This window comes from Eriocheir sinensis, chromosome 14, assembly GCF_024679095.1.
Source record: "Eriocheir sinensis breed Jianghai 21 chromosome 14, ASM2467909v1, whole genome shotgun sequence".
Taxonomy (NCBI): Eukaryota; Metazoa; Arthropoda; class Malacostraca; order Decapoda; family Varunidae; genus Eriocheir; species Eriocheir sinensis.
In genome coordinates this window covers 8,227,527-8,253,299 of record NC_066522.1, presented here as the reverse complement: position 1 = coordinate 8,253,299, position 25,773 = coordinate 8,227,527, and the positions used below count along the sequence as shown (strand labels likewise).

Here is a 25,773-nt window from a genome sequence, read left to right as displayed (position 1 = left end):
GTCTGTTTGTTTTCTTGTCTGTCTGTTTTCTGTCTTTTCCCATTTGCATATTAATTTTTTTATCGTTATCTATCGGCCGGTTTATCTATCTATCTAGTTATATCTATCTCTCAATTTGTATGTATCTATGTATCAGTATAATTTTGTCTATCTGTCTCTAACTATCTTTGTATCTATCTGTCTATCAATTTGTATGTATCTATCCATCAGTATAATTTTGTCTATCTATCTCTATCTATCTTTGTATCTATCTGTCTCTATCAATTTGTATGTATCTATCCATCATTATAATTTTGTCTCTCTATCTATCTATCTCTATCTATTTTTGTATCTATCTATCTGTCTATCCATCACCCAAATTCCCTACCCACCTACACCCAAGATCCCTTAAACCTCACCCCGCTACACTCTATCTCCTAAAGCCAACCCCACCCCTCACACCCCCCACAGACCCCCCACACCCACCCAAATCCCTCTTCCAACTCCTCCCTCACTCATACCCAAACCTCCTCCCTGACCCCCCTCACCCAGTAGCTCCGCCCCTCACCCAATCCACCCAAACTTTCTTCCCTCACCCCTCCTCCACCTTCCTCCCCCTCCTCACCCCTCCATCCAACAGCTTCCCCATCTCACCCTTCCTCCTTGTCTCCTCAGCCCCCTCCACTCAAACGCTTCCCCTCCTCACCCCTCCTCCACCCAGTAGCCCAAAAGAAAATTCCAATACAACACACTAAAAACACACACACAAAAAAAAACGCCGAAGGGATAAACAAACGCACCAATACAATCACGAGAACTATACCAAATTCCACCACAATGATAAATAAGAATAAGTAAGTGAACCGCCCAGCTAACTGTATATAACTCTTACTCCTGATTCATCCTTTCTGCTTTTCCTTCCCTCTAGTACTTCTTCCCTCTCCTCCCTTTCCTAAAAATAAAAGTATCCTTCCCCCTCTCAGTCTTTCAACCCTCCCCCTCATCCATTCCACCCAATTCCCTCTCTCACTCCATCAGTTTACTCCTATAATTTCCTCTACCCAGCAGCTTCCCCATTCAACCTCCCTCCACCCAGCAGATTTCCCCCTCATACCCACTCACTCTTTCCTTCACCCCCTCCAACCAGCAGATTTTACCCCTTCAGCTCCCCTCTACCCCTTCGCCCACTTCACTCGTTCCACTTAAACGCTTCCTCCTCCCCTCATTCCACTCAGCAGCGTCCCCCTTCACCTCCTCCTCCTGTTACTCACCCTAGACATGTTGCACTCCACCTCGGCCTGGCTCACGATTCGGTTTTTGCTGGAGCCCCGCGCGAGGCAGGGGTCCCCGCCGTCCCGTACCTTCCGCGCCTTCTCCGCCTTCTCCGCCGGACCGTCCTCTCCAGTCCCCGCCTCCGTGCTGTCACCGGTTCGTTCCTGCTCCTCCTCCTCTTCTTCCTCCAGCAGCTGCAAGGGGAGGGAGTGTTAGGGTGGATTTGGCGTGTGGTGGAGTGCGTGTTGGTGGGTGTTGGCCAATTTGTACGCGCCATTATATATTCTTTGTGGTACTTTTTTTGTTGGGGGCGGGGGGAGTAGTGCGTTGTGCGCTTGTTTCTGTTATGTTTTTGCACCGTCTCTTTTGTCATAAGAACGAAAATAAAGTGTTTATCGAGAAACAAAATTATATATATATATATATATATATATATATATATATATATATATATATATATATATATATATATATATATATGTATATATATATATATATATATATACACACACACACACTCTGTCTGGAAATTAAGCTGAGGTTTAAAACTAACTATGATAATAAATTCCTTCAGGCATCTATTTTGTAAACTTCATGTATTGGCCCGTGCTCAATTTCCATTTCTTTACTGGAGCACCAATTGGATGTGGTGAATATTCCCTGGGAGTTTTACTCCTGGTTTTGCCAAACTATCAAAAACTCTTTCCTTTGATTACTTTTTAGGAGTTTTGTAGAAACATGATTGAAAAAGCTATCGTTAAGGTAAAGTTTTCTAACAATCATTGGCGGTGGCCACCCCCCCACCAACGTACATGAATTAATATTAAGTCGCATAAAGATAAAAAGTCGTTAATTTTTCATAGCACGTGACACTTTCTCTTTGAGGAAATGCAAATAATGACATGCAAGACTGTCAATGAGTCGGCAAGAATCTGTTGATTATGGCCACTTTCCTAAACAGAAAAGAAAAAAAAAGAATAAAAGAGAAAAAACAGAAAAGAAAAATCTAAAGGTAAAGTCTATCTCATTTAATATTCTCCTTAATGAATGGCAAACACGAGCTCACATGAGACAGAGACAGTGATTCAACAGCAGGCAAGAGAATGTACCTCCCCCCTTCCCCAGCGACCCCCCCCCCTCCTTACCTGTGTGTCGTTGGCTGCGGGCTGGGGCGGCGGCTTCTCCTGGGGCCACTCCTGCTGTTTGTTCTCTTCGGAGGGGGAAAGCGCGCCGTACAGGTCGAAGCTTAATTTGGCCAACTTGAACTGCTCGAGGAGATATGGGATGCAGGACTCTTTGATGTTGCCCACCACCTGCCGTGTCAGGAGCAGCGCCGCCAGTTGCTGAGAAGGCCGGGAAGGGGAGGGAGTTAGATGGGTGTTCCTGTGTCTGTAGGTGTTTGAAGCCAGGAGGAGGGGAAAAGTTTCTGAGGAGGCTGGAAAGGGGAGGGAGTTAGATGGGTGTTCCTGTGTCTGTAGGTGTTTGAAGCCAGGAGGAGGGGAAAAGTTGCTGAGGAGGCTGGAAAGGGGAGGGAGTTAGATGGGTGTTCCTGTATCTGTAGGTGTTTGAAGTCGGGAGGAAAGGGTAAGGAGAGGTTGTGAGAGAGGAGTTTAAAGTGTTTGTAGATCCTTCTGGGCAGTTACTAACCCGGTAGCAGCGACGGGCCAAATTTGTGCCATGATAGAAACCCCCCAAAATATATTATACATAATCTGATCACAAATGTTTTGATATATATTATGAAATGGTTTGTGTGAGGGGTGATTTTTCTCATTTTTCTCGCTTGGAGGGACCATTAAGAAACATGATCCCCGCTGCTACTGGGCTAAGAAGAAGGAGGGGAAAAGGAGAGGGCATAAGAAGAGTGTGAGTAAAAGGAAAGGAGAGAAATCTGTAATGCTTGTATGTTGTTTCAGGGTAGTTTCTAAGGAAATGGAAGATTAAAAGAAAGGCGTTCAAAGTGTTTCAAGATCTTTCAAGGCAGTTGCTAAGGAGGAGGAGGAGGAGGAGAAAAGGAGAGGGGGTATAAGAGAAGAGTTTGCAAAGCTTATATGTGTTTCAGGGTAGTTACTAAGGAAAAGGAGAGAATAATAGAGAAAAATTAGTAGTGTTTGTAGATCTTTCAAGGCAGTTACTAAGGAGAAGAAGGGCATGGAGAGGATATGAAAGAGGAACTCGCGGTGGTTATGTTTGAAGTCAGTTACTATGCAGGAGGGGAAAGGGATACGATTTAGAAGAGCAGATTGTAGTCTTTGTGGATATTCCAAGCCATTTACTAAGGAGGAGGGAGTAGGAGAAGGGAGTGTCTAGTGTCTCTCTGTGTTCCAAGCCATTTACTAAAGAGGAGAGAATAGGAGAAGGGAGTCTGTAGTGTTTGTATGTGTTCCAAGCCATTTACTGAGGAGGAGAGAATAGGAGAAGGGAGTCTGTAGTGTTTGTATATGTTCCAAGCCATTTACTGAGGAGGAGAGAATAGGAGAAGGGAGTCTGTAGTGTTTGTATGTGTTCCAAGCCATTTACTATAAGGAGGAGAGAATAGAAGGGAGTTTGTAGTGTTTGTATGTGTTCCAAGCCATTTACTGAGGAGGAGAGAATAGGAGAAGGGAGTCTGTAGTGTTTGTATATGTTCCAAGCCATTTACTGAGGAGGAGAGAATAGGAGAAGGGAGTCTGTAGTGTTTGTATATGTTCCAAGCCATTTACTGAGGAGGAGAGAATAGGAGAAGGGAGTCTGTAGTGTTTGTATGTGTTCCAAGCCATTTACTGAGGAGGAGAGAATAGAAGAAGGGAGTCTGTAGTGTTTGTATATGTTCCAAGCCGTTTACTAAAGAGGATGGAATAGGAGAAAGGAGTTTAAAGTGTTTGTATGTGTTCCAATTCAGTTACCGAAGTGGAGGAAAGAAGAGGATATACAAGAGCAATGTGCAATTTATATGTGTCGAAAATAAAGTGTAAGCTGTCATTCACCAAAACCACGGCCACAGTCACCAGCCGAACAGTAACAGCCAAGCCACCGCCTCCTCCACTCACCTCTTTTAGTCTCTCCATGTCCTGCAGGTAGAACGCGATGTAGAAGAGAGACAAGAACGAGTTGACGAAGCGAAACTGGAAATAGGAAAAGTGGTGAATCAGCCTCAATGGATCCGTCTTCTTTCTATCCTTTTTTTTCCTACCATCAAAACCGCTTCTTATCTTTATTCAAGCTCTGTTTTTATGCGATGGAAAGTAAGGAGGAGATGAAATAAGAAAAGTGGAGAACCAGTGTCAATAAGTTTGGATTTTTTCTATTTTTTCCCCCTATTAGTAAAATCGCTTCTTTTCCTTTTTTTCAAGCTTCTTCTTTATGCGATGGGAAGCCAATAAAAAGAAACGAAGCAAGACAAATGAAGGCTCAGTGTCAATTAGTTTGGTTCTTATCTACTTTTTTGTCAATCAGTAAAATCGCTTCTCCGTCTTCAAGTTCTTTTATGCGATGTATTAAGTCAAAAGCAGAAGAGGTAAAGAAATGAGAATTGTTATTTAGGTTCATAAGCCAATCGTGCAACCACCTCAACCACATATCGCTTAGTTTCGCGAGAGGCAGCACCGGAGTCAGTGAGTCAAGACATCTGTATCCGTGGCCGACCGTTTGTAACTATAACCTTGGAAAGTTTTGATTAGAATAGTTGTACCTTACTGCAACAGAGACGGATGAGCAGACGAACGTTCTCTTTGTCTCTCTCTTTGTCTTTATCTATCTATCTATCTATCTGTCTATTTATCTTTTATCTATCTATCTACATACCTATCTATCAGTCTGTCAGTCTATCTTTCTATATTTATCTATCTATCTATCTCTCAGTCTATCTTTCTATATTTATCCTATCCTTTCCTATCCTTTCCTATATTTATCTTTTATCTATATATCTACCTACCTATCTATCTATCTGTCAGTCTATCTTTCTATATTTATATATCTATCTATCTGTCAATCTATCTTTCTATATATATCCTATCCTTTCCTATCCTTTCCTATATATATCCTATCCTTTCCTATCCTTTCCTATATCTATCCTATCCTTTCCTATCTTTTCCTATATTTATCCTATCCTTTCCTATCCTTTCCTATATATATCCTATCCTTTCCTATCCTTTCCTATATTTATCCTATCCTTTCCTATCCTTTCCTATATATATCCTATCCTTTCCTATATTTATCCTATCCTTTCCTATCCTTTCCTATATTTATCCTATCCTTTCCTATCCTTTCCTATATTTATCCTATCCTTTCCTATCCTTTCCTATATATTTCCTACCCTTTCCTATCCTTTCCTATATTTATCCTATCCTTTCCTATCCTTTCCTATATTTATCCTATCCTTTCCTATCCTTTCCTATATTTATCCTATCCTTTCCTATCCTTTCCTATATATATCCTATCCTTTCCTATCCTTTCCTATATTTATCCTATCCTTTCCTATCCTTTCCTATATATATCCTATCCTTTCCTATCCTTTCCTATATTTATCCTATCCTTTCCTATCCTTTCCTATATATATCCTATCCTTTCCTATCCTTTCCTATATTTATCCTATCCTTTCCTCTCCTTTCCTATATTTATCCTATCCTTTCCTATCCTTTCCTATATATATCCTATCCTTTCCTATCCTTTCCTATATATATCCTATCCTTTCCTATCCTTTCCTATATTTATCCTATCCTTTCCTATCCTTTCCTATATTTATCCTATCCTTTCCTCTCCTTTCCTATATTTATCCTATCCGTTCCAATCCTTTCCTATATATATCCTATCTGTTCCAATCCTTTCCTATATTTATCCTATCCTTTCCTATCCTTTCCTATATATATCCTATCCTTTCCTATCCTTTCCTATATTTATCCCATCCTATCCTTTGTCCTCTCCCCTGCTTACCACTGCCAGCTTGATGATGAGGTGGTTCTGGTATGTTTCCTCCACTCGGTAGTTTTCTGAAAGGAAGAAAACGTACATTAACTAACAGGACGGTAAAACGGAACCACGGCTTTTTTTTTTTTTTACATGCAAACGCGACGCACATTACGACGTTGGCGGTAAAACACACACACACACACACACACACACACACACGGAACAGCGATTATTACTATTATTTTAAGTTCTTTGTTTTGTGACCTTGACCTGCTTGCTTTGCTGTAAACACACACACACACACACACACACACACTCCCCCCCCCCCCCACACTCACCCAGGTCGTTGAGCCACACGGCCAGCTTAGTGTAGCCCTCGTCGAAGGCCGATATGGAGAGCGCCATGAGCACCTTGGGGGCGTAGGACAGGTAGAAGGTGTACTCGTGCTCCGTGATGAAGGCGTCGCAAAGGTCCTGCCGGCGGGAAGCGTGGCGTGAAAAGAAACACCAGGCGAGCAATAAACAGCCACCATATCAAGATAGTTAACAGTCCTTCACCACACAACTCAATACCGTTACTGTTTTCTATTTCCCTCACTGTATCTTTCTGACTACTGACTGGCACATCAAGATAGTTAAGTCATTCACCACACGACTCAGCACTATTACTGTTTTCTATTTCCCTCACTGTATCTTCCTGACTACTGACATCCCTTTCTTGCCCTTGATTTTAAGAGAATAAATAATGTGTGAAATTGGATGGAGTGAGGCAACGAGAAGGGTCGGTTTGGGAGGACTTGACATTTAGCGAGAAGTGTGGAATTGAGGTGAGGATATGTGCGCAGTTCCAAAGACTTACACCACGGACAGTGCCACAATGAAAGAACTATATATTCAGCGAGAGGTGTGAAGTTGGAAGACCTTTACCAGATAATTGCGAAATTTAAAAATGTACACAACTAAAAATATCAAATTAGAAGATCTGGGTCCGTATTTTCAGGCACTTCCGACTGTTTCAGCAAATATCTCAAAGGCTACAAAGGAGATTAGTCTGATTTTCATGATTTTTTTACATACATGGTACAGAGGCATGGTCATACAATCACTAGGCTCGTAAAAATACCCATGGAAGTACTCACAACCTCTACGAGACTTGTCAAATGCTGGTGTGCAAACCTCGATATGTTTGATAATATGGGCCCCGCTCACTCTAGTCTAAGGTAAAACAATAATCTATGTATACTACCATAGACTTACATCTCAATACACAGTCACTGGGCCGCATTACTAAACATTTCGTCGTCCAAGTTCACATATTTGACAAGGCTTTCGTAGGAGTTTGGGGCATTTCCAGGAGTAGTTTTATGACCCTGGTGGTAGTTTGACCGTTCCTAAAGAAACTCTCATTAGAGCCCGATTGATCCCCTCTTTGACTTTTAGAAATAGTTGATGTGAGAAGCAAAAGTGTCTTATAATACCGACCAGTAACCGAACGATATACCCCCTAACCCCCCAAAAGAAATGTCCCCACAAAACCCTTACCTAACCCTGCGTCCCTCCTTCTTGACCCCACAGACGGACCTACCATCTAACCCACCAACTAACCTGGAGCTGGAGGATGAGGAGCATGACGAAGAAAACCACCAGGAGGCAGCACAGGACGACCGGCACCGTCACCAGGTAGCGGGTCAAGTTCCTCCTCCAGGCGGGGTAGTCAGGCTCCATGCGGCCCGTCACCCCGCTCACACGCAATTCTCCCTGAACATCCAGCCGGACGGTCAGCTCCTACAAGCTCTAATCACTCAATACTCGACTACCAGCTCGTACGGGGAAGACGGATAACAGAATAGGAAGGAAGGAAGGAAGGCAGGAAGGAAGGTGTGGATATGGGAATTTTCTTATTTTGTAGTGGTGGAAGTTTTTTTTTGTGTGTGTTTTTTTCTGAAGTTTTTGGAGTGTGTTTTTGTCAGTATTCGTTTTTCAGGTGCAGAATAGGAAGGAAGGTAAGTAGGCGTGTGTTTACGAGTGTGTTTGTTTCTATTGTTTTGTTTTTGTTTTGTCAGTTTGCTCTGCTGTTGCTGTTGATAGTGGTGGATGTTTTGTTTAGTGTGTGTTTGTGCTTTGTTTGTGTTTGTATTCGCTGCTGTTGTTCAGTTTTCCGATTGTGATTTTGGGCGTTTAATTAAAGGTTATGTGATGGTGTTTGCATGCGCGCTTAAGGTTTCTGATTGTGCTTTGATTCGTCCAAAGGTTTCTGATTGTGCTTTAATTCATCTATAGGTTTCTAAGTGTGATTTCTTGCATTTATAGTTTTCTGATTGTGATTTCGTGCGTCTATAGGTTTTAGAGTGATGTGAGTTCATTCGTCTCTAGGTTTCTGGTCGTGATGTCATTCATCTATCGGTTTCATATTGTGAGTTTGTGCGCGTATAGGTTCCAGTGAATACTCGTGCGTCTTAAGGTTTCTAATTGTAATTTCGTGCATACACAGGTTTATGATTGTGTTTGTATCCGCTGTAAAGGTTTCTGATTATACTTGTATGCCCTTTAGTTTTCTGATGATATTTGAACTTGATAGATGGGCGGTTCAGATTCATTTTTTCAAGAAGTTCTGCGTTGCATCGTTGCGTGAGTGGTGTGTTATTTGGGTATTTGTACTCCGCAACGTGTAAGACCCACAAGGTTCATGGGTGCTGGGACGCCGTTGTGTTGCCATCCTTCGGTGACAACAACGACCTCTAGTGATGAAATGCTCAGTACCTTTACATTTCATCCAAGATCTTAGGTTTAGGTCTTCTGTTTCTCGTCGATCAGTAATTTCTTATCTTTGGGAAGTTTGAGAAAAGTAAACGCTTGTGATATTAATGTCACTGTTATACCTTTGTCATGAGCTGAACGGTTTTCATTCATTCTAGGGTGTTGAAAGGACCTTGAGAAAAGATTGTATCTTTTCGTTTACTTTACAAATTTATCTTCCAAGTGTCTGCAGTGATTTTCTTTTGGGAGCTAGTTGGAAGGATGAACTAGTTGTTTGTTGGCGGTGCAGCGCTGGGACTAATCAGAGCCATGGCATAGGAGGGTCTGGCCACCCTCACCACAGGCGCCACCTTGTTACCAAAAGAGCCAGGCGCAGTTCATAATGATGCTGATACAAAAGCGTTTTATTGTGTTCTGGGTAGTTCTTCGAGATCATGATGATACCTGGAGCACAAAAAAACTATTTTATCAGCATCAATTTGAATTTCGCGCGGCTGTTTTGGAACAACATGGCGTTTCTGGTGAAGTTGGACTTCACTATACTTTGTTTTAGTACTAACTAGACAGGATGCACAGAGTCTCTCTTGGGAAGGAGAAGTTTGTTTTGCTGTGTGGGTGATCATGGGACACGTATTTCTCGTGTCTTGGAGTTCAGACTTAAAAGTGTCGTACACGGATCGGCCGCGCACGTCCCTGCAGCTTCCGGCCCGCCAAGAACTGAAGCGCTAACGGAAAGACAAGGTCATGTGTCTCTGTCTCTGCAGTGAGGAAATAATATTAAATAAATTAAATATAACACTAAATGTAAAACTTATAAGTGTAGTTTTTACATAAAATGTAGATATTCTGGTAGTTACACCTTTGTTATTACATTGATTAGACTCAAAGCACTATTTAACATCTCAAGTGGTCTTTCATTTAGCATTTTTATGGTGTTGGTTTATAGTGCAATTACCATTTCTTATTAGGTATAGAGACATTGATTACTGCAAACAACAGGTCAACCATTATTGATAAGTTGTACTGCTAAGGACTCGCCAGTGTGTCTGTGAGGCGCGACACACCGGCGGGAGGACACACAGACAGACGAGCTAGACACACCCACGTCATGCACATGGAGACACTCGCGGAGAGGAAACATTTGCTACTCTAAAATTATTCATAAATAGTTTTCCTTTGTTCAAAATGAAAGAAAGTATATTTACAAAAGTGTTCTTGGTTAATATTTTTTAAGGGACAGCAAAAAATAAATAAAAATCCCAAAAGTGTACTAGCGTCATTAGTAAAAAGTTTGCGCCACGTCAGGCGTGCGCAGGAAGCTCCCGAAGGCGGGAGAGCAGCTCATCTCCACGGGGGAAGCTAATGTTAAGAGTAGAGCGTTGTTGCCTTAGGCCACAGATGCGTCAACACGCGCTGCCATGCATTGGAGGGAACACTGCGTGGAAGGGAGCGAGGGAGCCACTCAGTTAGCAGTCACCCGAAGGACAGGTGACTGGGAAAGGCTACGCTACGGAAGATGAAATTTAGTACATGCCTACAACGGCCTCCATTACTCGCTAGACTATTACTCCCAACACTAGCCACGTCACTAGTTAAATCGGCGCCCAAAGGCTCAACAAATAACTAGTTTATCCACTCAATACCAGTCACAGGAACCGCTGCTAGCTACGCCCACTGACTAGCGCAGTGGCTGTGTACTCACCCCGTCGACCTAGGACCCAGGAGGGAGATAATGGGGTCAGGTCAGCTAGGAGGGTCAGAGGAGAGCGTTACGTGTACGCGTCGTGTTGGCGGCGAAACAACAGCTTAGCATGCCCTCAAGCGTGACTTTGTGGCCGGCGAGTGGCGGCTGAGTTAGTGGCCTGCCATATATATATATATATATATATATATATATATATATATATATATATATATATATATATATATATATATATATATATATATATATATATATATATATATATATATATATATATATATATATATATATATATATATATATATATATATATATATATATATATATATATATATATATATATATATATATATATATATATATATATATATATATATATATATATATATATATATATATATATATATATATATATATATATATATATATATATATATATATATATATATATATATATATATATATATATATATATATGTATGTGTGTGTGTGTGTGTCTGGTTAAACGTGATAGTCAGTTCAATGTTGACTATTTTCTGAAGAAAATTCTCTTTCTCTCGGATAATAGTCCTAATCTCTTTTGTCAATTTGGTGATGACTTCACCGTAAGTGGTCATCTTTGTTGCCAGATCGCGATTTCGGGTGTAAGATGTACTCATCTTGAATACATCTTACAACGAGTTTACCATAATGACGACACCCCGAGCCTAGACATCCCTGAGCCCACGCTACGCAGCCTTCTTGAGTGCTGCACAAAAGAGGCACCATTCACCTGCCCTAGAGGTAACAAGTACCAACAAGTGGATGGTGTCGCCATGGGCTCCCCGCTGGGAGTCCTGATGGCGAATTTCTTCATGGGCTGCATAGAGGAAGAAGCCTTTAAGACCACCAAGAGACCTGACATATACTGCCGCTACATCGACGACATTTTCATCAAAACCACAAGCACCGAGGACACCGAACATCTCAGAAGACGCCTTCAAGAATTATCCGGATTAAACTTCACCATCGAGCATAGCACCAACGGATCCATGCCTTTCCTGGATATCCTCGTCAAACAAGATCAAGACGCCTTCAACACTGCTGTCTACGTGAAGGCTACTAACCCAGGTCACTGTCTCAATGGAAGGAGCGTGTGCCTCAAGCGCTACAAAGACTCCACCATAGGGGCCTACATCCGGAGAGCACTCACCCACTGTAGTAACTGGCAGCAAGTCCACCATGAAATAGATCGGTCTACCCAGGTACTACTCAACAACGGTTTTGACAAAGCAGACATCTACAGGCAAACCAAGAAAATAATGGATCAATGGCACGCTGCAACCAACAACACAACGGAGGAGAAAAATAACATCAATATTTACTACAAATCACACTTCTCTACTGCGTACAAAGAAGATGAAAGAATAATGAAACAAATCATAAGAAGAAACGTCACACCAACAAACCCCGAGAAGAAACTCAACATCGTCATATACTACAAGAGCAAGAAAACAAGCCACCTAATTATGAGAAACAGCCCCCAAGAAGAAAAGCCGCCTACACAGGAGTCGCATGTCGTTTATAGGTTTATTCGTAAACGAGGGATCTGCGAAGCCCTCCCCTCAACCTGCATCGGCATGACAACGATGAAGCTGAGCAGGCGAATGAGCTACCACCTGACATCCGGAGCCCCGCGCCAACACCTACTACAGAAACACAATACAGTGCTAACAAGGAAAATTTTAGAAGAAAACACAGACATAATCGCAAGATGCTCCGACGAACGACGCCTCCCTATTCTAGAAGCCTTGAACATAAAAGAAATGGAGCCCAACTTAAACAAGCAGGCCCTAGATCTACAGGCTCTCCCGAGTATGCGCAGGAGTGCTGTGCACCAACCCAACTAATCAGCAGCCAGTGCGCAGCACGGGGAAGGAGACGACACGCCTTAAATACCGGGCACCCGGCGTACACCAGCCATTCTCTCTCCACCAGCGAACAGAAAATAATCCTCCACTGAACACTTTAAGCCACTGAAGAAGGGTTAAGAAACCCGAAATCGCGATCTGGCAACAAAGATGATCATTTATGGTGAAGTCATCACCAAATTGACAAAAGAGAATAGGACTATTATCCGAGAGAAGGAATTTTCTCAAGAAAATAGTCAACATTGAACTGACTATCACGTTTAACCAGACATGTTTAAGACAAAATCTCCTGTCCATATATACCCTCAATATATATATATATATATATATATATATATATATATATATATATATATATATATATATATATATATATATATATATATATATATATATATATATATATATAGATATATATATCTATATATATATATATATATATATATATATAGATATAAACACACACACACACACACACACACTCAGACACACACACACATATATATATATATATATATATATATATATATATATATGTATATATATGTATATATATATATATATATATATATATATTTGAAAAATACGCACCTCCTGTAATATAGTTTCACTTATTCGTAGTTACATAACACTTACTATTACATTAATTTTATAAATATAAGAAAATTATTGTATAGGAGCCATAAGCGCGCGCACACACACACACACACACACACACACACACACACACACACAGAGGCGTCACACAGGTCAGCATAACGTGTGTGTCTTCGTTTTACTTTTTTGTGAAGATTGAACTTTATGACTTATAAACGTCTGATAACTGAACACATACAAAATATGAAGTGTATTTGAAAACCGGCGTCATTACTGAGACGTATGCCAAACCTTTCCAAAGTCGTACCAAGTCACGCCATTCATATCGCAGCTATTATGTATGAAAATTCATGCCACAGCTGTATCAAGCGGATCATTAAATTGTGAAGCCCTGCCTTATGGTGTATTTAAGTGCATCACGGCTGTATCACATGAAGCATCGGAGGGTAAAGTTCTCTGTTGAGTGTATGGAGTTGTCTGTCACAGCTGAAGACACCTAACAATGAGGAAGTTTGTTACAGTGACGTCTGTGACGGCCTCCTGCTGAGCGACACGTGCACTGGATGTGTTTTGTGACCCTTAAAGTCGAGCAAGTGATACAAAAATTAAAACTAAATAATAAGGTGTCGACAAAAGTGACACGAAATATCGTGTATGCTAAAGAAAATTTGAAAAAAAATATCAATTTTGTAAACTAAATAATTGGGTTTAAACAAAAGCATGGAAAAAAACAGAACTTTCTTAGACAAAAAGTTGAAGTATCGATTAAAGAGGAAGACGACGATGACAAATAAGAGTTAATATAATAAAAAAATAAAAAAAATCGACAGAAGAAGAAACACCAACTTACTGAAGCCAAATGTTGAAATGTTGGTAAAAGAGAGAAAAAAAAAAATCTGAGAAAAAACTAGGCGAATAAGAAGGAAGAAGAGGAAGAGAATGAAACATAAAAATAAAGAAGAAGAAGAAGAACAAGAACAATAACAGGAACGAAACGAAGAGAAAAAAATAAAAATAAAAGCAGAGTAGAATGAGATGGAGAGCAAGGGGAGCAGTAAAAGAATAAGTAAAGAAATATACCCAAACACTCACTACTTTGGGAAGATTTGATCCCCTATGAAGCTCAACTTGTAGGATCACTTAAAAAGAAATAATGTACGGAAATTCGCTCTTACATTTGAGGACACTAGACTACGGACACGGCTAACAGGATATATATAGTCTGTTCCTGATGGAGAGAGAGAGAGAGAGAGAGAGAGAGAGAGAGAGAGAGAGAGAGAGAGAGAGAGAGAGAGAGAGAGAGAGAGAGAGAGAGAGAGAGAGAGAGAGAGAGAGAGAGAGAGAGAGAGAGAGAGAGAGAGAGAGAGAGAGAGAGAGAACCGACAGTGGAACAAAGGATTCGCGTTAAACAAGCAAAAAGAGAATAATAAAACAAAGAAAATGACACAAAGCTGATCATAACGCGGCACGAAAACGCTATTTATAGTGAGAAAAAAAAAGAGGACAATTAGAGTAAAGCAAAAACATGAACACACAAAAAACAAAAGGAAGAAAAAGCAATGCAGCAGAGAAAATACATAATCCGAGTACAAAAAAAAAGAAATAAAAAAAAGATGTATCGGAAGGCAAATGAGAAAGCAGCATCGAGATTTGTTCGTAGCAAGGGAAAAGGAAAGAAGTGAAAATAAAATGAAAAAAATAAGTGCGTAGGTGCAGCAAAGAACTCGATCAAACAGAGTAAAACAGAACACTGAAATATATATATAAAAAAAAAAGCAGAAAACGAACCATGAAGCATCACCGAAATTCTTCTCATTGTTAGAGATTTTATTTTATTTTTTTATTTTTTTACAACAAAGGAGGCAGCTCAAGGGCACACAAAAAAAGAAATAAAAAAATAAAAAAAAAATACTGCTGCTAAAAAAAAAAGAAACAAAAGAGGATTACAATGGGAGTAAGATAAAGTCTAATGCAATAATGATAAAAAGTGCAACAAATAGGAAAAAAACACTAAAATAAAGAGGAAAACCAGAAAGCAACTCCAAGCTCAATGCATATAGTTAGAAGAAAATGAAAACGAAAGTAGAATATAAACAAGTTAAAAAAATAAGACAGTGCAACAAAAGGATTCGAAGCAAGTAGACCACAACACCATAATAAGAAAAGAACGCCAAAGCAACCCATTACAAAAAACAAAACAAAAACAAAACAACGAAACTAATGTAAAAACAAAATAATGCAACCAAGAATTCCATCAAACATAGTAAAACAAAACTCTAAAACACACAAAAAAGCAGAACGCAAACTAGAGGACAGCACTATGAGAAAAAAAAGCAAGAAACTCAACTCACAGTGAAATGCGGGCGAGCCTCAGCCAGCAGCTCAAACTGGGAGGTGTCGAGGGTGCCCCAGTTGTAGGCGAGCACGGCGCTGTGCCTCTTCCAGCCCTCGAGCCACATGGAGGCCCAGACCACGTTGAGCAGCGCGAACAGCACGAATCCCTTGTCCTCTAGCGCCTGGTCCCGCCCCCACAGACACACCTGCCGTGCGAGCCAAAAGGTCTTAGTGTTGATGTGATTATAAGGATACAGGAAGGCAGGTGTAGGAGAAACAGAGATAGGTCAAGACAATAATACAAGCTACGAGCTGTAAATGCTTTTGTATCACGGACAGACTAAGAGGCAGATAGACAGAGATAGAGAGGCTGACAAAGAAACGGGCAAACAAACTGAGGTAATCAGACATAGACAGGGAAATACATTCATACATACATACATACATACATACATACATACATACAGACAGACAGACAGACAGACAGACAGAGACACAGACACAGACACACAGACATACAGACAGACAAATAGATAGACAAAATCATAAAAATAGTAAAAACAATAAACGCAGGCAAATAGAAAAACACACACACACGACCTCCTCCTCCCCCCCCCGTACACATACACATTCCCACGAAGGAGAAAGGTAAAACAAGAGCGAGACAAAGGCCTACTATCACATCTCACCCACCCAGAATATGAGACCAATGACGGCGGGCACGGTGAGGGCGGTGGTGTAGTGACCCAGCCAGGCGAAGTATATGGCGATCTTGGAGCCGAAGTACTGCTGGATGGCCTCTGCGGGGGACGAGGGAGGAAAAATAGATATAGGCTTTGATTTTGCTGGTGCTGGAATGACTGTGAGTGGAAAAGGTGGCTGTATGCATCTTATTGTTGTTGATGTTGTTGTTATTGTTATTACTCTTACCTGGTCTTGTTTTTAGATTGATTTTTGTTGTTATTTATCGTAAGTAATAATAGTAGTAATAGTAGTAGCAGTAGGAGGAGGAGGAGGAGCAGCGCCATAGTGAGCATTTCTAGTTTTTTTTAGCCTTTGAATTGCTTCCTTTACTGTAAATAATGTAGCAGTAGTTTACTTTAGTTCAGTTCAGTTGAGTAATTTTTAGTAGTAGTAATAGTAATAGTAATAGTAGTAGTAGTAGTAGTAGTAGCAGCAGCTGGTAAATGAGGCAGTAAGGTATGATTTAAGTGCAGTGTATTGTGGTGACCAAAATCTACATACAGGAAACATTACACGGAGGTCATTCCATTAACACCACCACGCTCTGGATTCCCGCGCACTCTCACACAGCGCGGCCAAAGCAAACATAATCAATCACCGCCGAGGCTGCTGGAGGTGTAATCGCTGCGGCCAGTTTCAATATCAAAGCAACGCCAAAATTTGACCGACATGACTTCAAAGCGGTTATCAGCGAGGGGTTGGCGGTGCTCTGAAAAGGCTCCTCCTCCTCCTCCTCCTCCTCCTCCTCCTCCTCCTCCTCCTCCCCCAAAAAGAAGCGATAAAGATGCCCACCGTGACAGCCTTTGATGTTTTGTAGGGTCCGTTTTTATGATTTGATGATGATGGGTTGGAGGAGGTTAAACAGATACGAATACAAAACAACAAGACAGACAGACACGCTCTCTCTCTCTCTCTCTCTCTCTCTCTCTCTCTCTCTCTCTCTCTCTCTCTCTCTCTCTCTCTCTCTCTCTCTCTCTCTCTCTCTCTCTCTCCCCACACTCACCTATGGGCTGGTACCTGAAGAAGGTCTGCACCCAGGTGGCTCTCAGGTGCTCGAGTCGCTTGTAGTCGTGTAGAGGCAGGATGGCGTGAATCAGACCCACCGACTGGAACTTGGGAACTGCGGGGTGTGTGTGAGAGATGGATGGGGGAGGGAGGGGGTGGATAAAGAGAGAGGTGTAGAGAGTGAGAGGTGTTCGGAGAGACAGGTGTAGAGAGAGAGGGGAGAGAGAGAGAGGGGTGAGAGAGAGAGAGAGAGAGAGAGAGAGAGAGAGAGAGAGAGAGAGAGAGAGAGAGAGAGAGAGAGAGAGAGAGAGAGAGAGAGAGAGAGAGAGAAAAATTGTGTTAGGAAAACTCGACATGACTAATAATTAAGGGATACGTGTGTGTGTGTGTGTGTGTGTGTGTGTGTGTGTGTGTGTGTGTGTGTGTGTGTGTGTGTGTGTGTGTGTGTGTGTGTGAGCCTTTTACGCCAATGGAGACCAGCAGCCATGAAAGTTAGTAAAACAAAAATGTATATATAACAAACCGAAACAAAAGCTCCAATTCGCTTCTTAAGAGACATAATTGGTGTAAAAGTTTTATATTTACGCTATTGGTGTAAATAAATAAATAGATAAGTGAATAACAAGCAAAAAAATATATAATTGCTGATTGATTCTGTTATGTAAGGGTTGTACAGTGTAAAGGTTTCTCATTGTAAGGAATTTCAGTGTAAGGTGTGCGCATTGTTGTGTAAGGGATGTGCAGGGTAAAGCATGTGTAGTATAGGAGGTATGCAGTGTAAGGGATGTTCAGTGTAAGGGGTGTGCAGTATTGTGTAAGGGGTTTGCAGTGTTGTGTAAGGATGTTGAGTGTAAGAGATGTGCAGTGTAATGGGTGTGCAGTATTGTGTAAGGGATGTGCAATGTAAAGCATGTGAAGTATAGGAGGTACGCAGTGTAAGGGATGTTCAGTGTAAGAGATGTGCAGTGTCAGGGGTATGCAGTGTAAGGGATGTTCAGTGTAAGGGATGTGCAGTGTTGTGTAACGGGTGTGTAGTGTTGTGTAACGGGTGTGTAGTGTTGTGTGTTGGATGTGCTCCAACAGAGGACCACACACTTACTGATGGGCTCCCCCTCCCTGAAGACTGTGTCCTGGACGTCCTCCCCCTGGCCAGCCCGCAGGGAGTGGAGGAGGTACAGGACGATGCTTTGGCGCTCCAGTGTGCTGAAGAACGTGGCCCCGTCCTCCACGCCCTGTCCGCGAACACAACACATGGTCTGTTCAGATTAACTTCACATATAAGCCCTTCCTCTTCCCATAAGTACACACACACACACACACACACACACACACACACACACACACACACACACACACACACACACAGAGCCATGCCTTTGTCCTTGCATTGCTATAATCTTCTGTACTCTTTCGTCCTCTTTCCCCTTCTCTCTCCTCGCTTACACTTTCATTTTCTCTTTCTCGGCGTCTCAGGTGTTTGGGGGCTTCTGATCAGGTAGCTTATAATGTCCGCACTCCTCCCTCTCTACCTGTTTCTTGTCTTATAATAATAACCCAAAAGCGACACACTCACCCTCACCAACTCAAGACTCGTATAATTGGACGATTCTGGGAAAGGTTGAATTTTATTGGCGGTAGCTGGACTTTTTTTTTTTTTTAATGTAGCGAAGTTTTATTAATCCGATTACAACAGCATCCTCACCTCTCACACTAAGTCACGCTCTCTTGACTTCATGAAAACATAATCATCCATAAACTTTAACTCTTCATCGCTCATTATGCACACTAGACCGCGTGCCCCGGTGAGAGCCAACCATGTACGGGCAAAGACTTTATAACACTCCAACACGATTAGACTGTAGCGGCGCGTCTAAGTATTGATTGGCAGCCTGTCCCCTCCGCCGCGTGAGTCGGAATGATCGCGATGCTGCACCCTGTCAGTGTTCAGCAGGGACGAGCCATTACCTTCACCCTCTCCCTCGCATGCTCACACCCTCACCCTGACCCTCACCCTCCCGTGCCCGTGCCTGCTCTCGTCCACTCGTCCACACTCCTCACAGTCCAGATTATAGTTCCCACGCAGTGTCAGTCTTCTCTTTGAAGTTACACACACACTCACACTCACACTCTCTCTCTCTCTCTCTCTCTCTCTCTCTCAGAAAAGTTTCTCTTTTCACGAACCTTCCGGCGCAGCAGTGAATCAATGCCGCCGTTCATTCCATTACCAGAGTGTTATCAAACCGATTTTTGTGCTGAGCCAACACATAATTCTTAACACTTTTATGCTTTTTCGCCCCTCTGTGTGCAGTTCGAGGCCTGAGTGACCCTCCCCGCCGCCGCGTGCAAGGTTTCTCTTTGTAGGATCGTCGAACCTTTTCGGACATTTATTTTTTTTGTGACCAGGCCCTGCACACACGCCACATTAGTTCGTTTTTGAGGTTCTCGATAGCAGGGATCAGCGTCCTGGTACCTCCTTGTATAAAAACGAGAGCTTGTTTGAATAGGTGAGCCGTTTTTTTTTTGTATTTTAGTATCAGCGATCTGCGAATGAAGGTGCCGTGAGTACCCTTCCTCTGCTCGCCGAAATTGAAGTGTCTGTTCGACGCAGCAAGTTGTTTATCCATGTCCTGTGTGAACGTTGCTGCTGCCTAAAATATACTCCTAAGTCTTACAGAACTAACCTGAAATATTTTTCTAGGGCAAAATACGGAATGAAGTTTAGTGTATATTGCATAAAACTACTTTAATTCAAATACTGAGCTTGGAAATAGATCGCTTATACTTTATAGTATCCTAGAGAGTTGTAAAAGCATATAAAGGAGAAAAAGAGTAAGAGAAAAGTCATAATGTGTTGCAGACAGGCCTGGGAACAAAAGTGGAGACATAGGAAGGGGACTCCAACTGCTGCTGTTTGTGGCCTGAGACAGCGAATGGCCAGGCGAGAGATTCATACTGAAACATGGAAGACTGTAAAACTGAAGCTCCACTCCGTTTTATTGAAAGTCTCGGAAGTTGCCCAGAGGTATAAACGGACATGTGGGGCAAGAGTCGGCTCACCTCTTCTCTTCTTTTTCAATGGTGCATTTGTATTGCCGGTCATCAGGTTCGTTGGGGATTTCGGGACATGATCACAACTAATTCATAAGGACTAAACATTTTGACGAGATTAACCTGGTAGCAGCGCGACGGCCAAAATCTTGGCTTTACCAATCCACCAGCGACGGGGGGGGCCATTTTTGCCAGAATAAAATCCCAAAAAAGAGATGCATGATAAACTGATGACGTTGATATATATTATATATATGAAATGGTTTGTGATGATTTTTCTTGATATTTCTTTAGAGGGGCCTTTAAGAAACATGATCCCCGCAGCTACCGGGTTAAGGGCCAGTTCGACAGTCCAACACACTGTCATTGTAAACGCCCAAGCCAAACCATATCCACAACAATGATCCGCTGTTTCCACTCATTACTTGATACTAATAGAGAGATTTCCTTCGTGGAGTCCTAAAATTCCCTCCCCCTTTTTATTTCAACGCCAAACACTAGAGCTATAAGGAATTTTCGTCGTATTATGTGTTTGGTTGGGGAGCTTACAAACTTGCTGTGCTGGACTGTAAAACTGGCCCTTACTGAAAGATCTTGGGAGTTTTAAAGCATAACTGTACGTCCTATGGGATTTCGGGAGGATATGAGGAGAGTGTGGACGGAAGCAGAGAGTGGCATGATGAAGACAACTCAGCGCATCTTAATAACAGAAAACTTCTTGAGATTACTTAAACCTGAACGTGCATTCTTGGCGTTTCCGCGCGAGTGGGGGACATATTCCTAAACATTTTGGAGGTGTGGGCATTTTTCGTGAGTATTTTTATGATTTTGGTGGTAGTTTGGCAAAGGTTCTGTACCGTGAGAGTAAAGGGGCTATTACACTTGGCGAATTTTCCGTGGATCTTCAGTCAAACCACGATTTCCGCTGGCGTGGTCCTCATTTGTTTCTTGTTATTGCTGCTGATGATGATGGTGGGTAATACCGTCGTCCTTCAGTGAAATCTACCGTAGCTTTGGAAGATCGTGGACACGTCAGAAAACCACGGAAATATCAAAACCACGCCAGCGGAAATTGTGGTTTGACTGAAGATCCATGGAAAATTTGCCCAATGTAATAGCCCTTTAGAAAAACACTCATAACAGCGCGGTTAATCTCTTCTTGGGGCCTTGGGAAATAGTTGATGTGAGAGGCGGAGGCGTGTGAGAATACCGTGGAGAGGAGTGGGAGTAAAGGCTGGCATTAGTGTGAGCATCAAGAGGTAGGGACTGATAGGGGAAGGTAGTGGGATGATATACGGTTACGGTAAAACAGATCTACGAAACTGAAATAGTCTTAAGGTTTAAAAAAAAAAAATTAGAAACCCTAGAGGTGTCTTGCGTTTACATTACTTTAAAGGGGAAGAGGCATGTACCGAGGCGAAAGGTTAGCAGGTAAGGAGTAAAAAAATAAGTTTGGGGCCAGGTGTGCGAGGTAGGGATGCACAGGTGAAAGAGAACCCAGAGTATTGATTACACATGAGTTATCCCTTTAATTTTAGCTGTCTCAATGGGAAGCCAGGCAGGAGTAGCATGGGGCGTAGCAAGGGGCTCGAGGGTGTGGAAGGTAGGAGTTCATAGGACGTAGCAAAGGTGGTGTGGTAGGCTGGACTAGCATAAGGCGTAGCAAGGGTTTGTTTGAGGGGTGTGGAAGGATAGACTAGCATAGGACGTCGCAAGGATCTGGTTGGGTGGTGTGGAAGGGAGGGAGGGACGTAGCAAAGGGCGGGAGGTAGGTGGTGGGGGTGGCATGTGCAGGAAGATCGCGCCTCACCTGGAACATGCCCAGCTCGGCGTGTGACAGCTCCCTCAGGCCGCCTCCGTACTCAGGCTTCGTGCGCTTCACCAGGCACATCTCCTCCCCTCCCTTGATCAGCCTGCGGAGACACACACACATGGAAAAGTCAGCTTACGAGTACAGGTACACACACGTCCATAAACACTCATAAACACACCTGCCACTCAACTAATTAAACATAAGCACCTTAAATCAATAAGTGGATGTTATTATTGTTATTTCTATTTTCATTTTATTACCAATCATATTATTTTGTTAATTTGTTTCATTCATTTCATTAAATCGTCCACTGATGTATATTTTCAGCTCTAGGGCTGCCTGGTTCTTACAGCAAACCGTTTATTATTACTATTATTATTATTATTATTATTATTATTATTATTATTATTATTATTATTATTATTATTATTATTATTATTATTATTATTATTACACACACACACACACACACACACACACACACACACACACACACACACACACACACACACACACACACACACACACACACACACACACACACACACACACACACACACGTACATAAACACTCATATACACACACCTGTCAGACGCACTCCAATTAACCTGCCGCTCACCGTAACTAATTGGACACAAGTACCTCCTTACCTTTACCTGGACCACTAATAACCTAACCGCTCCTCGTCCATCACTGCACCCCCTCGGCGGTCTCTTTCCGGGGCTCTCCGTAACGCCACTCCAGTATTTAATCACCTGCTTTAACGTCGCTCAGCCTTAATTGCTCATCGGCACAGGTGGACGCGCGAAATCAAGCCTCAGTACATTATTAAGGCGTCAGTCAGTCGTCCGGTTAATCAGTTTGCAGAAGGAACAAAGGAAAGGGATAGGCAGATTTGGATTGGTTGGTAGATAGATATATAGACATGAGTTTAGAGGGATGGTATTGGTTAATTAATGAGACTGTAGAGGGAACGTAGAAAAGAGATAAATAAATAGATAGTCGTCAGAAGATAGATAGTAGATTGATAGAACTACGTATAGATAAGTAGATAGATACATAGAGAGAGATTTGACTGGTAGATTGGTAGATAGATAGATAGCTAAATGGATAGATAGATAGATAGATAGATAGATAGATAGAGATATATAGATAGATAGATAGATAGATAGATAGATAGATATTCATACCTACATACATACATACATAGAAAATACAGAAAATAAACACGATTGAGAGAGAGAGAGAGAGAGAGAGAGAGCATCCTGTTTTAATTGGATCGGCCAGGTGTTTAGGTTTTGCCGGCCCGGCCCGTTTGTATCGTGCCGAGGCGGCTAATCCCGTTTTCCGTGAATGGGTCAAGCAGAAAAAAAAAGCAGTGACGCAATTCCCCGTGTATTTTTTTTTTCTTATTATTTTCTTGTTGCTCGCAGTGTGTCATAAATCGAATCAGTGTTTAGGAGATGTTTTGTTTTGTTTTTGTGTTTTGTTTTGTTCTGATTTCCCCCTTCCTTGTTTTTTTTTTTGTTTTGTTTTCGGTGGAGTATTATCGATGTCTTACTTTTGTTTTTGTGTTTGTATTTGTTTATCGATGAATTTCGCACATACCTGGAGTCTGTGGACATGGTGAGTGCAAATGTGTTCATCTGTGGTGACTTTAATCTATGGACCCTGAAAATTCTTCTGCCACGGCCTTCATTGAGATGATGGACACTTTCAACTTGATCAATAAAGTGAACGAGAGGACTTCTTTAGGGGGACATGTGCTAGATTTGGTTCTCAGCGATATAAACTGTGATTTTGTGCAAGGGGTGTGTGTCGATGAAATATGTTGTATATCCCCGGTGCATAAATTGCTAAGAAATTTTCAACCAGAAATATTGATAAACTCTGTAATGCAAAAATTTACCATTAAATGTCGTGAAATCTGTGAACATGGCTCGGCGATACGTGAAAATTGTGCTACCTGCCTGGTTAAGCTATATAATGATATAGTTAGAGATGAGTATAACATCCTTTGTCCTCTGATTGAAAAAGAGAGTGTTGAAAGATCATGCGCCTTGGTTTAATGCGGAAATACTGAGGGCAAAAAGGGAGAAAAAGAAAAAAAAAGAAAGACTGTGGCGTAGGCTTCATACAGATGAGGCAAGAAGAGCACACCAGGAGGCGAGAAATAAAGAAAACCGGCTTGTGATAAAACGGGAAAGAGAATACTATCGGAATAAGGTTGTGGAGGCAGGGCCTAACATTAATAAATTATATAAGGTGCTTGACAGTTTGACTGGAAACAGAAAAGTTAACAAGCTTTTGGATGGATTCTCGGATGATGTGCTGGCAAATATGTTTCTAGACTTTTTATAAGAAAATTGAGAAAGTTATCAGAAACTTTAAAGCCGACGGTTACCGTGGACCCGCCTTGGAAACTCCAGTCCCTGAAATAAGTTATCAAGCTTTCAACAAGTGGATGTGGCTGTAGTGAAAACTATCGTACACAGGGTGAAGCTGACGTACTGTGATAATGATCCCTTTCGATAAGTGACATCATTAAGAGCAGAAACTTTAGTGATTTCTTAAATATTATGACTGAGATGGTTAACATCATTATCGAAAACAAGATTTTTCCGGAGAGTGAGAAAGTGGCGATCGTGAAACCTATCGTCAAGGGTAAACTGGATCCACAGTGTTTAAATTCCTTTAGACCAGTATCCAACTTGACATTTCTATCTAAGATACTTGAAAATGTGATCTTAGATCAGCTAATGGAGTATCTGCTAGTGGTGCAGGCTTTACCGGATAATCAATCTGCTTACAGGAGACTTAGGTACTCAACAGAAACTACTCACTGTTCGGTGGTAAACAATTTACTTGTACTCATGGATGAAGGGAAGTGTGGTGTTCTGATTTTGTTAGACTTGAGTGCTGCGTTTGACACGGTGGAGCACAGTTTATTGCTTCAGGATTGTAAGAATATTGGAATTGTGGGTGTGCAAATAGGTAAATCGTTCTCTGCTCATAAAATTTTGCAAAGAGGAGTCCTTCAGGGAAGTGTACTGGGTACAATTTTATTCTGTGTGTATACTATTGGACTTTCACATTTGCTAAGAAAGCATGGAGTTGATTTTAAACTGTATGCCGATGATACACAGTTCTATCTGTCGCTGAGTGATGTGGAAAAACTGAAGATAAGCTGAACAAAATTATGGATGATGTTGGGAAATGGATGAATTTTAAGCAGGTGAAGCTGAATGAGGATAAAACTGAATGCTTGATTGTCGGGAAGAACAAGGGTCTCAGGAGGCTAGATATTTCCACTCTGCGGATTAAAGATGACACTATGACTGTAAAAAAGTCAGTCAAAGATTTAGGTGTGATAATTGACTGCACTCTATCATTCAAAGACCAGATCCATCAGGTGGTGAGAACGGCAGGCTACCATCTGAGAAATATTTCATTTGTCAAGAAATACCTGGATGATAAGACTATGAAGATGCTTATATATAATCATGTAACTAGTAAGCTGGATTATTGTAACTCACTTTATTATGGCCTTCCTAAATATCTGCTGAAGAAACTACAACTTGTTGTGAACAGAGCTGCAAGGCTAATAAAGGGTCTGCCCCCCCGTGAGAGAATAACACCTGCACTTATAGACTTGCATTGGCTACCCATTAAGGCACGAATAGTCTACAAAATATGTGTCTTGACTTATCAAGCAACGCGACTT

At 41.7% G+C, this 25,773-nt stretch overlaps 1 protein-coding gene and 1 long non-coding RNA gene across 4 annotated transcripts in view; one reads left to right on the top strand and one right to left on the bottom strand.

Moving 5' to 3' along the window:
* LOC126998404 (anoctamin-8-like) overlaps window positions 1-25,773 on the bottom strand; it is a 157,807-nt gene that overhangs the window by 13,716 nt on the left and 118,318 nt on the right. For 2 of the 3 annotated variants that reach the window (XM_050860039.1, XM_050860041.1), the window contains exons 4-14: window positions 22,046-22,148; window positions 18,287-18,419; window positions 17,186-17,302; window positions 16,132-16,238; window positions 15,456-15,644; window positions 7,744-7,923; window positions 6,477-6,612; window positions 6,163-6,218; window positions 4,281-4,355; window positions 2,397-2,594; window positions 1,251-1,445 (exon numbers count right to left, since the gene is read on the bottom strand). In XM_050860039.1, coding sequence (XP_050715996.1) covers window positions 1,251-1,445; window positions 2,397-2,594; window positions 4,281-4,355; window positions 6,163-6,218; window positions 6,477-6,612; window positions 7,744-7,923; window positions 15,456-15,644; window positions 16,132-16,238; window positions 17,186-17,302; window positions 18,287-18,419; window positions 22,046-22,148 — 1,489 coding nt within the window. The remainder of the gene's footprint in view (window positions 1-1,250; window positions 1,446-2,396; window positions 2,595-4,280; window positions 4,356-6,162; window positions 6,219-6,476; window positions 6,613-7,743; window positions 7,924-15,455; window positions 15,645-16,131; window positions 16,239-17,185; window positions 17,303-18,286; window positions 18,420-22,045; window positions 22,149-25,773) is intronic. The other variant, XM_050860040.1, reaches the window with a different exon arrangement.
* Window positions 7,873-25,773, top strand: part of LOC126998411 (uncharacterized) — a 109,164-nt gene continuing 91,263 nt past the window's right edge. Inside the window, exon 1 of the long non-coding RNA XR_007752823.1 lies at window positions 7,873-8,016. This is a non-coding gene — a long non-coding RNA (uncharacterized LOC126998411). The remainder of the gene's footprint in view (window positions 8,017-25,773) is intronic.